The sequence below is a fragment of the Gambusia affinis genome, linkage group LG02 (genome assembly GCF_019740435.1).
Source record: "Gambusia affinis linkage group LG02, SWU_Gaff_1.0, whole genome shotgun sequence".
Classification (NCBI taxonomy): Eukaryota; Metazoa; Chordata; class Actinopteri; order Cyprinodontiformes; family Poeciliidae; genus Gambusia; species Gambusia affinis.
Window position 1 is genome coordinate 25,544,558 of NC_057869.1, and position 14,243 is coordinate 25,558,800.

A 14,243-nucleotide genomic window follows, 5' to 3' on the forward strand; every position below is an offset into this window, starting at 1 on the left:
CTTTAAATAGTTTTGCACTAAAAAGAGAGTTCTATATAAACTATATGATGTTGTCTCACCAGAAGCTATAAATGCAATATAATGCGCTCTGTAATGTGTATCTATAATTTTGCAGTCTAGTTTCCCCCTCCACATTTATTACCGTCGTTAATAAACGTGCATAAAATGGCTTCGAATTAAGGCGTAACTTTTGTGATTGTATGTAGTGCCGCAACTAACTTTTAGTTTGGTAATTGATTATTCTATCAATTATTCTGATAAAAGAAATTAGCCTATTTTGCAGATTGTACAGGTTGTGTATGATATTAAAAAATGTACTAAAAGATGCAAATACACAAATAATTGATTTCCTTTTGAAATAAGAACGTAAACATTTTATTACCTAAAACGGTATAACATAATAGTGAAATTGAACCAGGTGAAGCTAACATTATGCCACTAAAACATATTTAAACATATTTACAGACAGAGAGAAGTTTTTATCTTAAATGCAAAATGTAGATTCTCTTTGTATCAGCAAATTGTCTTATTGTAGAGTCTGTATACTCTAGTCAGCTCAGCTTGTTCATTAGTTAATTAGTTAATTAAGTCATTTAGCCAAGAAGTCATTGACTTTGCCAAAACTCTCCCATATTGAGCAAGCATGAGGCGACAGGAGAGAGGAACAGCTCTGAGCTACACCGAGCGTGTTGGCAGAACAAGTGGGAATTTTAAAGTGATGGCTAACAGCGTATAAAGGCTATAAAGAAATACATTTATAAACAAAACTGTTGTTGAGTCTGGTTGTGTTTTAGTTGCGCTCATGTTGTTGACAATTGAGTATTTTTTAATAGAAGTCAACAAGCATATTGCCACTGTTGCGTTGTGGATGGAAGCTGAAAGGGTCAGAAACCTTTTTGCACTAAACAGCTGGAATGAGACACAAGGACATGACGTGTGGGAGCCACAACCTGATGCAGAGGGGACACATTTTCAGTAGTTTATCAGAAGATATTAAATAGCAGTAGAGGCCACTCACATGTCCAAATTATTGACTGTTGTGGACAGAAGCAGTTTGCATGGTAGCTACCTCTCACGCTCCTTGTGGAGGAAAAAGGACAATGCTAATGAGCATTTGTGATCTCAGAAGATTATTTCTATAATTTGAAAATCAGTTTGAACATTGTTTTCCGAACAGAAACAGCAGGACTGTGAATATTTATCCCAAGCAGAGCCACTGTTTGAATTTCACGGTTGTTTGTTCTTAGCCTGAGTAACGACTAAGGATTTGTGCAAATTAGCTTTTAAATTTTTTGAAAGTAAAATTTAAATTGCAGTTTTCTCTGTTTGGGGTTTTCATATTTGCCTGCATCCTTCTTCTGGTTTTGTGAATGTGTGTGGAAACAGCGGCCGAGCGTAGCTCAGATAAAGGGTTGCGTTTACTGATAAATTATTCAACAAGGACAAGACAAACAGAGGCAGAGAAAAAAAAAAGAAAAGAGGGTGTAGATCTGACAACGCATTCCCCATACCACCAGCTCACGGGACGCACCAAAAATAAACGAACGCAAGCCGCAGCGTTAATGTAAAGAGGTTCGTGATTTATTTATTGTTATTCCGAGGAAAACGGAGGGAGAAAATGCCATTTAAACGCTGCGCTATAAATGGACCATAAAGTAAATCAGCACAAGTTCAACGAGAACAGCTCCGTCTTTTGTTACCAGTGGATGCTCTAAGTGGTCTGATTCACACAGCATGACGATAATTAAAGAGCAGCTCAGGCTTATTATGTTTCTGTCCTGTTAATAAAATCAAATATATTAAGACCGCGCCGTGTTCTGGAAACGTCGTCCTGCGTCTCCTTGTATTTTTCTGGTGTCCTACAGACACAAACAACAGAAGCGCTGTCACTTTAATGCCTCTCTTAGATCGAGTCTAACCAGACAGGCTTGTGCATTATTGAGGGAATGACTGCTCTTAAACTGGCTGTGTGCAGCTAAAGAGTGGAGCGCTTTGCCAGCTTACCCCACTGCCCTCTGTTTGGCAGCCCCCCGGCGGAGAACTGCCGTGGCAACCGGCTCCTTTGGTTAACCCGATTCTCCCACTTATGCTTTATTTTTTCATGACGACCCAACTCAGTGGAGAGCAAGTAAAATGGTTGCGTAAGTCAGCGTTTAAGCATGTCCGCAAGGTGTGTTTACGGTTAAGTGTTTCTTTGTGGTTGTAGAGCCCATTTGTTTTGTCTAGACTTCTTGTGCGGGTTTGAATTTTTTTTAGAGAGCCTGTTTGCGGTACTGTTAAAGAGCACTTCAGTATGCAGAAAATTGGTTTTCTCGTCACCAGAGTGCAGTAAGCACTCTGCTGGTGAGAAAACGGCGACCTGCAGTGTTTTTATTTGCGCAGACTTTTCCGACGTATTGTTTTTAGTAGGTGTGTAATGGTACACGTAAATCAATTCAGGAGGTAGACGCCAGGCCAATTTTTGTGCGTTTGGTGTGATTATCGAACTGCTTCTAGCCCCTTCTCCATTGTCAAGTCTCTCTCTAGCCCACAGGTGTCAAACTCCAGACCTCAAGGGCCACTGCCCTGCAACTTTTAGATGTGCCTCTGCTGCACCACACCTGAGTAAAATAATTAGGTCATTAAGGCTCTGGAGAACTGATCTACACAAGGAGGAGGAAATTAAGCCGTTTCATTCCAGTGTTTTGTACCTGTGGCACATCTAAAAACTGCAGGACAGCGGCCCTCCAGGCCTGGAGTTTGACACCCCTGCTAGCCGGTTAGTGTCTGGTTCGGTTCTAGTCAAGTTGGCTGTGTCTCCATTGGCAGTGTGTTCCTCACTATGTGGACGAGAACATTAGCGGGAGAGCTATGATTGACGCTCCAATGATGTCATTTTGAGCGAGCACACAGTTTCTCCCAAATCTCTTGGTATATTTGTTTGTTGCTGGTTGCAGTTGATGGTCGCAGTCTTTGCTACAACTGATAAAAAGGTCTGGAAATGAAGGCTTCATCATGGAGTTATTGATTTGCAGCTGACCAAATGCTACTGTATCATTGCAGATTCAAAATGGAGGTTAAGATGACATTGTTGATGAAATTTCACATGTTTTGCGTGCAATACCTGGCTAGGATCGGCTTGTACTTCCCTTAAGGTAGTCAAAGCAGGGAATTCAAGCTAGTTCGTGTATGTCTGGTTTGATAATCTTTTAGCCCCTTCTCCATTGTGAAGTCTCACTCTAGCTGGTTAATGTCTGGTTCTATTCTAGTCATGTTAGCAGTGTGTTCCCCAATATGTGGGCATGAACATTGGTGGCCCCTGAGCACACAGGAGTCGTGGTTGACGCTCCAATGATGTCATTTTGTGTGAGTACTCTTGGGCGTCCAATTTCTCCAAAGCGTTTATTTGTTGCGCATTGCCCCAGTCCAGTTGATGTTGGATGAGCTCTTCCGCCACAGCTGATAAGAGATTTGGAGCTCAAGGTTTGACTATTTTTGTCATCATGCTAACTTCTATGATCTCAAGTTGGATAAGGTGACGGTGACGATGGCAGTCAAGTGGCTTGCGTGTAATACCTGGGTAGGTCCAGCTTGTACCACTCCGAAGGTGGTTCCAAAAAAAATCTTTGCCTACTCATGTTGAACATTTTTTTCCCGTTTTCTAAATCCGACTATCTTATAAAGTTATTCTTTATTCTAGGTTCATTTAGCCTATGGGAGACGAGAAGTCTTTTTGTAAACTGTAATTTTTTTTTCTTTCTGGTTGTTTCTCATTGTTCATCTTTTCTGTCTTTCTGACTACGCTCTTCTTTTTTTTCCTCGTGTTTCTCTGTGCTTGTTTACTCCTTCAGATGGCCAACAGCACAAGCCTGAGCCACGTAGTGACAGGCCTGAAGCCCAACACGCTTTACGAGTTCTCCGTCATGGTGACCAAGGGCCGCCGCGCCAGCACATGGAGCATGACCGCTCAAGGGACCACCTTTGAGACCAGTAAACACCGCCAGCACACGCACGCCCACACACATTCCCGCAGAAACATTCGTCATGAGAGAATCATGAGTGACTGCAGAGTGACAAACCCCTGGCTGGTTGGGAAGGACAGTGAACATTTTGCACCCCAAATGGAAGGATAAGTGCAGATAACCTTTTGCACTTATCTTCAGCAACAAACCAGAAGATAAGAGATGGCAGCACGGTAAAATCTATCTGGACAGGTATTTATGAGCAGCTCCGCTCATAAATACAAATTAGGCAGCTTGCCTCAAATTTGGTAATTGGGGATAATTCTACCTGACTTCCTCAGAGGAAAGTAGGCATAACCACACCTCAACCTCAAGATACACAATCAGACTAACACTGGGGGAAAAAAATAAAATAAAAATAAGAATTGTTGGGCTTTTTTTGTTGATATTTATTCCAATATTCTTCTTGATTTGTAAACCCATGGCCATGTTTCTCCGTCTGAGGAGTCACAATCCAACAACTGCCTCAGTCTCTGCTTGTGGATGGGGAAAAAAAAAAAACTTTATTGGTTTTATTGGTCCTTCTCTGATCTCTGCTTTCAAACTATTGGGCATTCCTCTTGTGAATATAGTTTCCCTTTAATTAGTTAATCCCAATGAATCAATGATTTGTTTTAATATTACCTGTTGATGTTGTGCCTGTGATGCCACATCCCCTACATCACAGAATGAAATTATGCTCACAGAGGGGCGGATCATTGACAAAATGAGAGCAGTGTAACAGTCTGTGCAAATGTTCTTGGCAATATATTTTTTTTGCAACTAAAAACCCCCCAATGAAGACAGTGCATAGGCTTATTGCTGCTTTCCTGTTTTTGCTGCTATTTTTTTAAGCAGTTAGAACATGGTATATATTTTCAGTATTTTTGGAGAGCTTAAAGAGTAAATATAATTCATAACTCAACTAACTAAAATGTAAATGATGAAGATAATGAAAGGCACATGTTCCACTCTGACTCTAACAACGAGCATTAGGAGCCATTTAAAATATTTTACCTCTCACGGGATAAACTTTGTAATCCTTGTTTAGTGTTCTTGCCACTTTTTAATATAAACACCGTTACTGTATTTTTGCACACTAAGATACAACAAAAGATTTTTGTTAACACCTTCACAACACCGAACAGAACGAAGCAGGTACTTTAAGTGACAAATGGAGAATTTAAACTGTTTTCTAAAGGTTTCTACTCCGTCCCAGGCAGGGGTTTGTCGCACACGTGAGCAAACAAATGCATCCCATAAGGTCAAACAATATCAGTCACAGCAACACAATTGTTTTCTATCTGATGTTTCATTTTGATTGTCAATTGTCCGTGCCTCAGTCCCCAGCTCCGCCCCAAAAGACGTGACAGTGGTGAGCAAAGAGAACAAGCCACGCACCATAATAGTCAACTGGCAGCCTCCCTCTGAAGCCAACGGGAAAATTACCGGTGAGCATCAAACTGCCTTGTGGCTCTCGCATGTGTCATAAAACTATTTTGAGAATTTATATCTGATACAGAGGTCTGATTTGAAAATGGTGCCAGTTTTCCACTGCTGAGGGAGAAACAAACTTCAAACTTTTCTTTGATGTATTTTTGTTTAAGTATTAAACATCTATGTGAATCTGCCTAAATGTAACTTTTCAATGAGTTTTATTGCTCCGTTATCTTGAAATGAAATTTACGTAGTATTAATTAAGAATGCACCGGTCTAAAAATTTGGGTTGATATCAATATCTAACATTAATACTGTGGATATTTATTACCAATGTTATTTATGTTACTTCTTTCAACACCATGTAAAAGAAAAATGAGCCCCAGTGCTGACATTGCTTTTCTGTTTTGGTTAAACATCCCATAATCCTTTGTTGCTCAACCTTAAAAATTTCCCAATTTAAAACGGAAAGTGTTATTTAAATCTACATCCTAAGGAACACTAACCTCGTTGAAATGAGCAATTACAAAGGTTATCGACATGGATGTCCACTATCTTGTGTGCCGAGTTGTAGAAAATGTTTTGAAGTTTTATCTCAATCGGTGCAAAACAAAAATTCCCATTCTGTATTTCAAATTGCAGTCTAACTCTGCCTGTCTTGTCCTCTCAGGTTACATTATCTACTACAGCACGGACGTCAACGCGGTGGTCCACGACTGGGTCATCGAGCCTGTGGTGGGGAACCGCCTCACACACCAGATCCAGGAGCTGACTCTGGACACCACGTACTACTTCAAGATCCAGGCCAGGAACTCCAAAGGAATGGGGCCCATGTCGGAGCCGGTGCAGTTCAGAACTCCCAAGAGTAAGTGTCCAAAATGTGCAGGAGAAAGGTCCACAGATCGAAGTGAGCGCATCAGCAAGGCTTACAAATTTGTTGTACTGCAGGGCTCCTGTTATGATTTCCAATAAATAAATTATTCAGTTGTTTTTCTTCCTTGGGTATATCGCAAACATAGAGCCCAGTTAACGACTACTCCACTCAGCAACTAATGAAAAGCACAAATTTTCCACCTGAGCACCAAGGTTTCATTGAAAAAGTTGCTTCTGGCCGACACCCGCATCCAAAACATAGAAAAATAAAAGAAATAAACAAACGTAGAGAAATGCAGTGATTTTTGTGGTTGTAATGTGGGAGAATGTGAAAATCTTCATCAAGTTCAAATACTTTTAACATTAAGATACAGACACTACACATCAACTGAGGCAGCTTTAGAACTTTACTTTTATTACTGCAGCAGCTATTTCCTGTCAGCTCGCCCTACTTACTAATAATCTGAGACATTAAATTAAAATTCTGCACTGACTTATCTATATTCTTTACTTTTATTTGCCATAGACTTTTTCCAAAGTTGTGTTTATTGCTTCCATATGAGTCTTTCTCTTTGAAATCTGCTCCGCAGCGCAGATCGTATTAAAACACTCAGGATGAATTGGGTTGGGGAGCCGCACGCAGCACATTTTGGTTTTAATTTCAGTTACTTAGCAGGGCTCTTTTATTTTACTGTTATGTCTTATTGTTTATTTTTTGTTTTGTTTTGCAAAGCATTTTCAGTTTTGGAAATCAATCTGTGGTTTTATTGTGGGACGATTGAATCATTTCTGGATCGACGCTTTGCTCCTTTTATCAGCTCTGCTCTGTCTGTTCAGCAACTGTTTTTGGTTTTCTCACATGTTTTTCATTTCCCTAGATTTGCCCCTCTTACCCCCACAGTCCCCCATCTGCCCTCCCGCCCCCGTATTTCTTTCCCTTGCCGCTCTTCTCAGCTAACTGTTTTTGTTTTGCGTTTTATTGTCTCTTCCTCTCTGCTCTCCTTTGGCCTGTTAAGCTGAGTCCTCTGACAAAATGGCTAATGACCAAGGTAAACTCCCTCTTCTCACTTTATCACTGCCAGCCACACCTCGTGTGCTTCTCTTTCTAAGCATCTCCATCTTCTGGGCTGATGACAACTTGCAATGCATGACTGCCAGATTGTGTTTGTGCTCGTAGAGTTTGTAGACCGTTGAATTTGCACCAGAAGGCCTAGAGAATCTTATTTTCTTTCTCTCTGTTTGACTCAGCTTCAAATATCCCACCAAAGCCAGGACCTCCAGGCAACTCGTATCCAGTTGCCCCTCGAAATTCAGATGGTAAGTCCTTAATCCCACCTGCTGACTAGTCTGTGATTGTCATTGGCTTTTAAAGCTAATTGGAAGGCCACCCCTGCCTTGTTTCTCAAAGAATGACATTTACAGCGGAAAGAGACGGAGAAAGAGCAAAAATAAATCACAGAAGCACCATTTCCCTCAATTATGCACTAGCAGGAGAAATGTCTCGTCATCTTTTCCCAAAGACAAAATCTGTACAATGTGTCCCCATTCCATTGTGGTTTTCGTTATGTGAAGGACAAAGTTGTGTCTCCTGAGGTTTTTGTGTCATTTTCTTCAGTAGTTCCTGGCGGCGTCCCACCACATGTAAGGGCTGGGTGGTAGGTTTTTTGATTGATTCGGGTTGCTTGACACATCGCCGTGTGAAAGCAAACCGCTCCAGCTGACGATGTAACAAACGTGCCAACATTAGTCCCCAATCGAACCGAGTCAGGTGTGAAAACAATGGTGGTCCAGCTAAAAGCCCAGACTGATTCAAAAGTGGTGTTGGAGAACCTGTAGAGCTTTTCAGACACCAAAATTCACATTAATATGAACGACCGGTGAAGTCTGAAGATGCAACTTTGGGTTAACGGTGCTCAAGATGCTCCTGTTCATTTGACTTAGCACTTCTAGTCTAATTCACTTTCTCTCCTCTCGAGGTAAAATAGGTCCCAGAAATGAGAATCTCACCGTGATCATCGTCAGCATAATCGCAGTGGGAGTCTTCACCACCATAGTGGTGGTAGTGGGAGCCTTACTGTGCACGCGGCGCAGCACGTCCCAGCAGAAAAAGTGAGACCTTCACTGACTCATTTCACTCTGTCATTTGTTTCATCATCATTCTCTCTTCCGGTTGTCTTCTTCGCTTGTATAACCGAGGTTTTCGTGCCGTTTCGCCCTGCCAGAAAGCGAGCGGCCTCGAAGTCGTCAAACGGCTCCCATAAGTACAAGGGAAACTCCAAAGACCTGAAGCCGCCCGACCTTTGGATTCACCACGAGAGGCTGGAACTGAAACCCATAGACAAGTCGCCGGAACCCAACCCGGTCATGACCGAGACGCCCATCCCCCGCACCTCGCAGGACATCACCCCCGCCGACAGCGGCCTGGAGAGCAACCCCCACCTGCAGCAGCGGCGCAACTCCTACCGAGGTCAGGTTTGCCAACGCCCGTAAAAGGCAACACTTCTGAGTTAATGTTTTGGAAAAAAAAAAAAAAAAACGGATCAAAGCGAAATGTCACCCTTGCTGCCTGAGTGCACATTCATAATAACATCCAGCATAAGTTTGACTCTGCCTGGCAGACAGGAAGTGGCATTTCAGGAGATTGACAAAAAAAAAAAAAAAAAGTGAGTTCATTATTTGAGCTGGAAATCCAATAAGAACCTGCTGGTATGCTTCCAGGAGCCTGTCTGGAGGTTTATTGGACAATTTTTAGGGAAGGATGTGTTTTTCTCCTTTTTTTTTTTTTTTTATTTGTCTGTGGTTGCCATGCAAAACATTTCATGCTTTATCATGACATGGCTCACGACGCTCATCACACATCATAACGCCGCGAGCCCTCGTGATTGCCGCGATTTCCTTCAAGTGCAGGCGACAATCAGAGTTGACATTTGGAAATATCACACAGCGATACGAAGCGGATTAGAGTAATGAGGGATCATTAGCTAGAAACACCCAACGTCAGAATAGCAACTGATCTGATTGGCTCATTTCCACCGTACCTTTTAGGCCACGAATCAGACGACAGCATGTCCACACTTGCAGGCCGCCGGGTGATGAGGCCTAAAATGATGATGCCTTTTGACGCTCAGCCGCCCCAGCGTAAGTGTGTGTGTGTGTGTGTGTGTGAGAGAACGTGTCACAGCAACTCAGTAGTAATTATGGGGAGAAAAAAAATAAAAATAGTAGGAATCTCTCCAAATCAAAAGCAACAGATTCATCTATTCCATGCTTCTTTGATTTGTTTCTTTGTGAATTTGTCCACCTCCTGAGTGACGAACCCCAGGCCGGGAGCGTGTCTATCGCAGGAACCTGCATGCGTGAATCCTCATCGTTCATTAAGCATCTCTCATCCTGTTTGTTTTGTGTGTATCCACGTCCATTTCCATTCACAGCTGTGATTAGTGCTCACCCCATCCATTCCCTCGATAACCATCATCACCATTATCACATGGGCAGCCTGGTATCACCGACACGCAGCTACCTCTACCATCAAGGCAGCGGGTACCCTCGCCCGCACGCCTGCGCCACCCCCATCTCCCACCTAGAGAGGGTGGACTCTTCAGGTGAGACACTGCCCCCTGCTGGACAACTCAAGAAAGCCGCAAGAGGGCAGGCCACTTTCACTTATTGAGCATTTGATTATTTGTCTGCGGGCAGCTGCCGCCATCTTGTTACGTTTGTAATTCTTCTCTGCCGTCTTGCAGATTTTCTCTAGTTTTTCAAACAATGTTGGGATTAAAATGCCAGCGCAAATTCCCTCTTTTTTTCATCTTGTTGTTGCAATAGAGGAGCCTAGACCCAAACAGTTGGTTACAGATTGAGGATTTTTCTTAATGTTTCCATATATTGCTACACTTTCCAGTCAGCATTTATTTCTTCCACCCCAAGGCTTTTGGATGAACAATTTATCTTTTCCCCCCATACAGGTGTTTTCACAAATAGCGTTAAAAAAATTCACAGTTTTAAAGGATCTCGAATAAGGGTTTACTTGGTTTAAATACTGCAGTTTCAATCTATGTAAGGTGCCTGTAACATAGATGTGAAACAGGCCTTTTTTGTGTTTTCACAGATGGAGTAAAAGCAATGGAAAACTGCTTGAATAAAAACCTGCACGGTGCAGAATTTAGTTAATCTTTGATCAGTATTTCAGATTTTGAACTAAAGGTGATAAAATGCAGTTCGTAAAACACTTGCTAAATATATCAATTCACTGAAACAGTTCTTTTTACCAATAGATTGGACAAATGAGCTTTGTTTCAAATATAGATTTAGTGATGCCATTGAGATTGTGATGACAATAGTTGCTTCATACTCTGTGCATTTGAAATTGTAGGAATATTCAGCGCTAATTTAGCAAAACAAAGTTGTGCTGACTGGATAATTGCTTCGTCATATAAACTCCCTCTACAGGAGAAATACTGCAAAGGTTTACCATCAAATCTTTGAAGTGTTGCTGGCTGTATTCTGTAGGACCAGGAAGCGGTGAATGACGTTAACACGAGGTTTGAATCCTACGTTCTCTGATTTGAACACAGTGGATTTAGAAAACTTGTTTAATCAATTGTTGAATCTTGCAATTATTTCATGGTTGTGTATCTTTTTTTTTTTCTTTTTCTTACATACAGCTCAATACTATGAATGCTAAGAAGTGCATGGATCAGGCGTCTCCTCCCGATCAATACCGATTTCCAGTTTTTATTACGATCATGTCAAATCAGATTTTGACCAATTCTTATTTTTAATTACTCCAATTGTAGTAACATATAAAGCTGCAGATCCCCTGTCTAACAATGATAGTTAGAAACCTACACCCATTCTCAAATTACACCATATGTCATTAACTTAATCCAATTTCAATTAAACTGGAAAAAAAAAGGCGCTTCAAACCAGATGCGCTTTTAGACAGACCTTTTGATTTTTGATGCAGTCAACGAACAGGAAAAATATGTTTGAGCTTTCGACTTCCATTGGCGATCAAAAGATAATTGGCTCGTTCCGATCTCTGATGGATTTACAGGTTTTGTTGAATTCCACATTCTGTTTCATACTTTGCATGTAAGTGCGGCGGGTCAACCGGAAAGGTCAGAAGACACTGTTCGTATTAGCATCGAATATCTGCAGCTGACTGTTTGTTTTTGTCACCGTCATCTTCTCATTTTAATGAAGTCCCAGGTTGTGTATAATGTGGAGTTTGAGATGATGCATCTAAATTGCTAATTTTGCCCAAAAAATCAGAGCCATTAATGTAAATTGCGCCCAAGACAAGCAAAACTGTAATTTATTCAGATTATGGAAGCTGAAACAAATGAGCCAGTGGGTTTAAAATGTTATCTTTAGTATTTAGTTCTCAAATTCGATGACACCCTGGAGAACTATTTAAATTCATTTCTCTGTGCTTTCCGTCCTCATCTCTTTTGGACAGTTCTTTCACCTAGCAGTCACAAAGGTCGTGTGAAAGGTGCTCTAAATCCTGCGCTACTTCCACTACTTCCTCTGCCTCTCCTCCAGAATCTGTGAGGAACACGCCGAGTTCGGAGCCCCTCCCTCCGCCTACCACCTCCTCCCAGGTCTCCTGCCCCTCTGAAATCATGGCTGACCCAGAGGGCAGCTACCACGGCTCCACCACCACCGAGGAAGAGCCCAGCTACTCCAGCAACCTGCCGCCACACCGGCCAGCCCACCCGCACGCCCACGCACACCCCCTCAAGAGCTTCGCCGTGCCGGCGATCCCGGTCTCCGGCCATCCGTCATACGAGTCCCCCGCCCTGCCCAGTACGCCTCTGCTCGCTCAGACCGGTGAGCTCTCACCTCAGACATACCCAGAGTCTGTTTACCACCAGTGTGAGTCGTCTTATAGCCTTCATTTACATGCTTAAAATGTTTTATTCTGTTAAATCTATCTTGTAATGTTAAGTTTGGTATTTAAGACCAAGTTAATGTTCGTCCTTCAAGTTTCTTGCGTTCCCGTTTGATCCACATTCACTCTAATCCAGAATAATTACGCTCACTTGTTCAGCAGTCTTTGAGGAAAAAAAGGCTTTCAGAACTGTCTCTATATAGCCGTCTTCAAATAAAATCCCGTCCAAGCTGTTTTCTTTCTGAAGTCACCTAGTTGCTAAATAATCCACCTGTCTGTAACTCTACTACTCTGCAAAGGCCTCAGAGGTTTTCTTAGCCAGAAAATACAGCAGACAGCTCATAAATAAGGCTAAGTGGAAATCTAAAGCCGCTTATAAAACAATACCTCAAGCTTTGAAGATCTAACGTAGCACTGCTTAACCCATCATGACAAAATGGTAAGAGCATGCTACAACTGCAAACCTAGCAATAACGTCCACTCAGTCTGACTGAAATGACCTCAAAGCATTTTAAGAGGAGAGTTTTCAGGGAAACAAGAAAAAAAAAGAAAAAGAAAAAACAAGGACATTTCTGAGGTTGAAAAGTCAAAACCTTTCTAGAAAAAACTCTGAAATTTCCAGTTTTTCTAGAAAATGTTTGACTTTTCAACCTCAGAATTGTCCTTGTTTCTTCTATCTACAATTGCCCTAATAAGCCAGTGTTCTACTTTGTGATGGTCTGTCAACCCGCCATGGTAAAAACCATGACATTTCGAGGTTGTGGCAAAGTGAAAGGTGTACAGGTAGTCATGAATACTGCCAGCTCGTAACTTAAAGCCTTTGCGAACCTCTTCCTCCCCTAGGGCCTCCCACTCACCCTCACGTTGTAAAAACGGCCTCCATCGGAACACTAGGAAGAACACGCACGCCAATGATCGTAACGGTGCCCAACGCCCCCGACGTGCCAGAGACGAGCAAAATGCTGGAGGATGTAGACAGCGTGAGTATACTGCCTCACGATGGCCTTTGGTAGCATTGCAGTGGTGATGATGGTAAATGTCCATGAATGTTGTCTGCCCTTTCTTTGAATATAAAATAAAAAAAACAAAACACATCACACTCCAAATTCCATGTGCAATTTTTGCCCCTCTAGGCTCTGGGTTAGAAACGTTCCTTTCAGCTGGACTTGTTGTAACCACATTTTCTGTTTTTGCTCTTTCGCTCATCTTGTTTCTTCCAACTTCAACCTTGTTTTAATTTCTCGGCTGCTTTCAAAACATAATTGATTCGTTCTAACGACTGCTCGTAACAAAACCCATAACCGGAATGACGGGGGTTTTTTTTGGTTTTTTTTTACATTATTTTGTGTGTGTGTGTATGCGTGTGTGTGTGTTTACCATCTGGGTTTTTACCTCCATTTTACTCTCATTTGATTGGCTGTCGCTCCCGTTTGGTTGTTAATGTTTTGCTTTCGTCTTGCTTCAGTCTCATTAACCAGTCTCCCAGCTCGCCTCACCACCTCCCCTCCCCATCCCACTCCTTCCTGTCGGCCTCTGATGGATCCCCTGACTGACCTCCTCTCCCTCCTTTCCCTCTTCTTCTTTCCTCTCTTCCTTCCCCCACTCCCAGGTGCTTGCCTCCCTGCCCCCCTGTCCCTCCCCGGCCCCTCGCAGTAACCCTATTCCTCTCCCTCAGAGCTACGAGCCCGACGAGCTGACCGAGGAGATGGCGCACCTCGAGGGCCTGATGAAAGACCTGAACGCCATCACCACAGCGCCATGACCATGCACTCGCTCGCTCGCTTGCTCAGAGAGACGCACTCGCACACACTTCCGCACACACACACACACACATACACACACGCACGCACGCGCACATATGCAGAAACAAGCCTACACGACTTTCACAAGCAAAACACATCCAGAGGTCACGTGGACACAAACCCGGCCTCCTGCGGCCCCCGACAGAGACAACGGAACCTCCAGACTGGAACGTAGGAACTGCTTCTTCTTCTTCTTCTTCAGTCTCCGACAGCAGATTGCCACGACGACGAGGAGGAGGAGGAGGAGGAGGATAA

General features: G+C 42.7%; 1 protein-coding gene across 14 annotated transcripts in view; it reads left to right on the plus strand.

The window, feature by feature from the left end:
- The window catches only part of neo1a (neogenin 1a), a 255,108-nt gene extending 241,108 nt beyond the window's left edge, over positions 1–14,000 (plus strand). For 3 of the 14 annotated variants that reach the window (XM_044133405.1, XM_044133448.1, XM_044133457.1), the window contains exons 18-29: positions 3,831–3,969; positions 5,324–5,431; positions 6,088–6,282; positions 7,307–7,339; positions 7,539–7,607; positions 8,267–8,399; positions 8,513–8,757; positions 9,336–9,428; positions 9,722–9,892; positions 11,838–12,170; positions 13,030–13,166; positions 13,796–14,000. In XM_044133405.1, the coding sequence (XP_043989340.1) occupies positions 3,831–3,969; positions 5,324–5,431; positions 6,088–6,282; positions 7,307–7,339; positions 7,539–7,607; positions 8,267–8,399; positions 8,513–8,757; positions 9,336–9,428; positions 9,722–9,892; positions 11,838–12,170; positions 13,030–13,166; positions 13,796–13,948 (1,809 nt within the window). In that variant the 3' untranslated portion in view covers positions 13,949–14,000. Of the gene's footprint in view, positions 1–3,830; positions 3,970–5,323; positions 5,432–6,087; positions 6,283–7,306; positions 7,340–7,538; positions 7,608–8,266; positions 8,400–8,512; positions 8,758–9,335; positions 9,429–9,721; positions 9,893–11,837; positions 12,171–13,029; positions 13,167–13,651 lie in introns of all 14 variants that reach the window. The other 11 variants (XM_044133476.1, XM_044133519.1, XM_044133485.1 and 8 more) reach the window with 10 other exon arrangements.
- Positions 14,001–14,243: the final 243 nt, after the last annotated feature.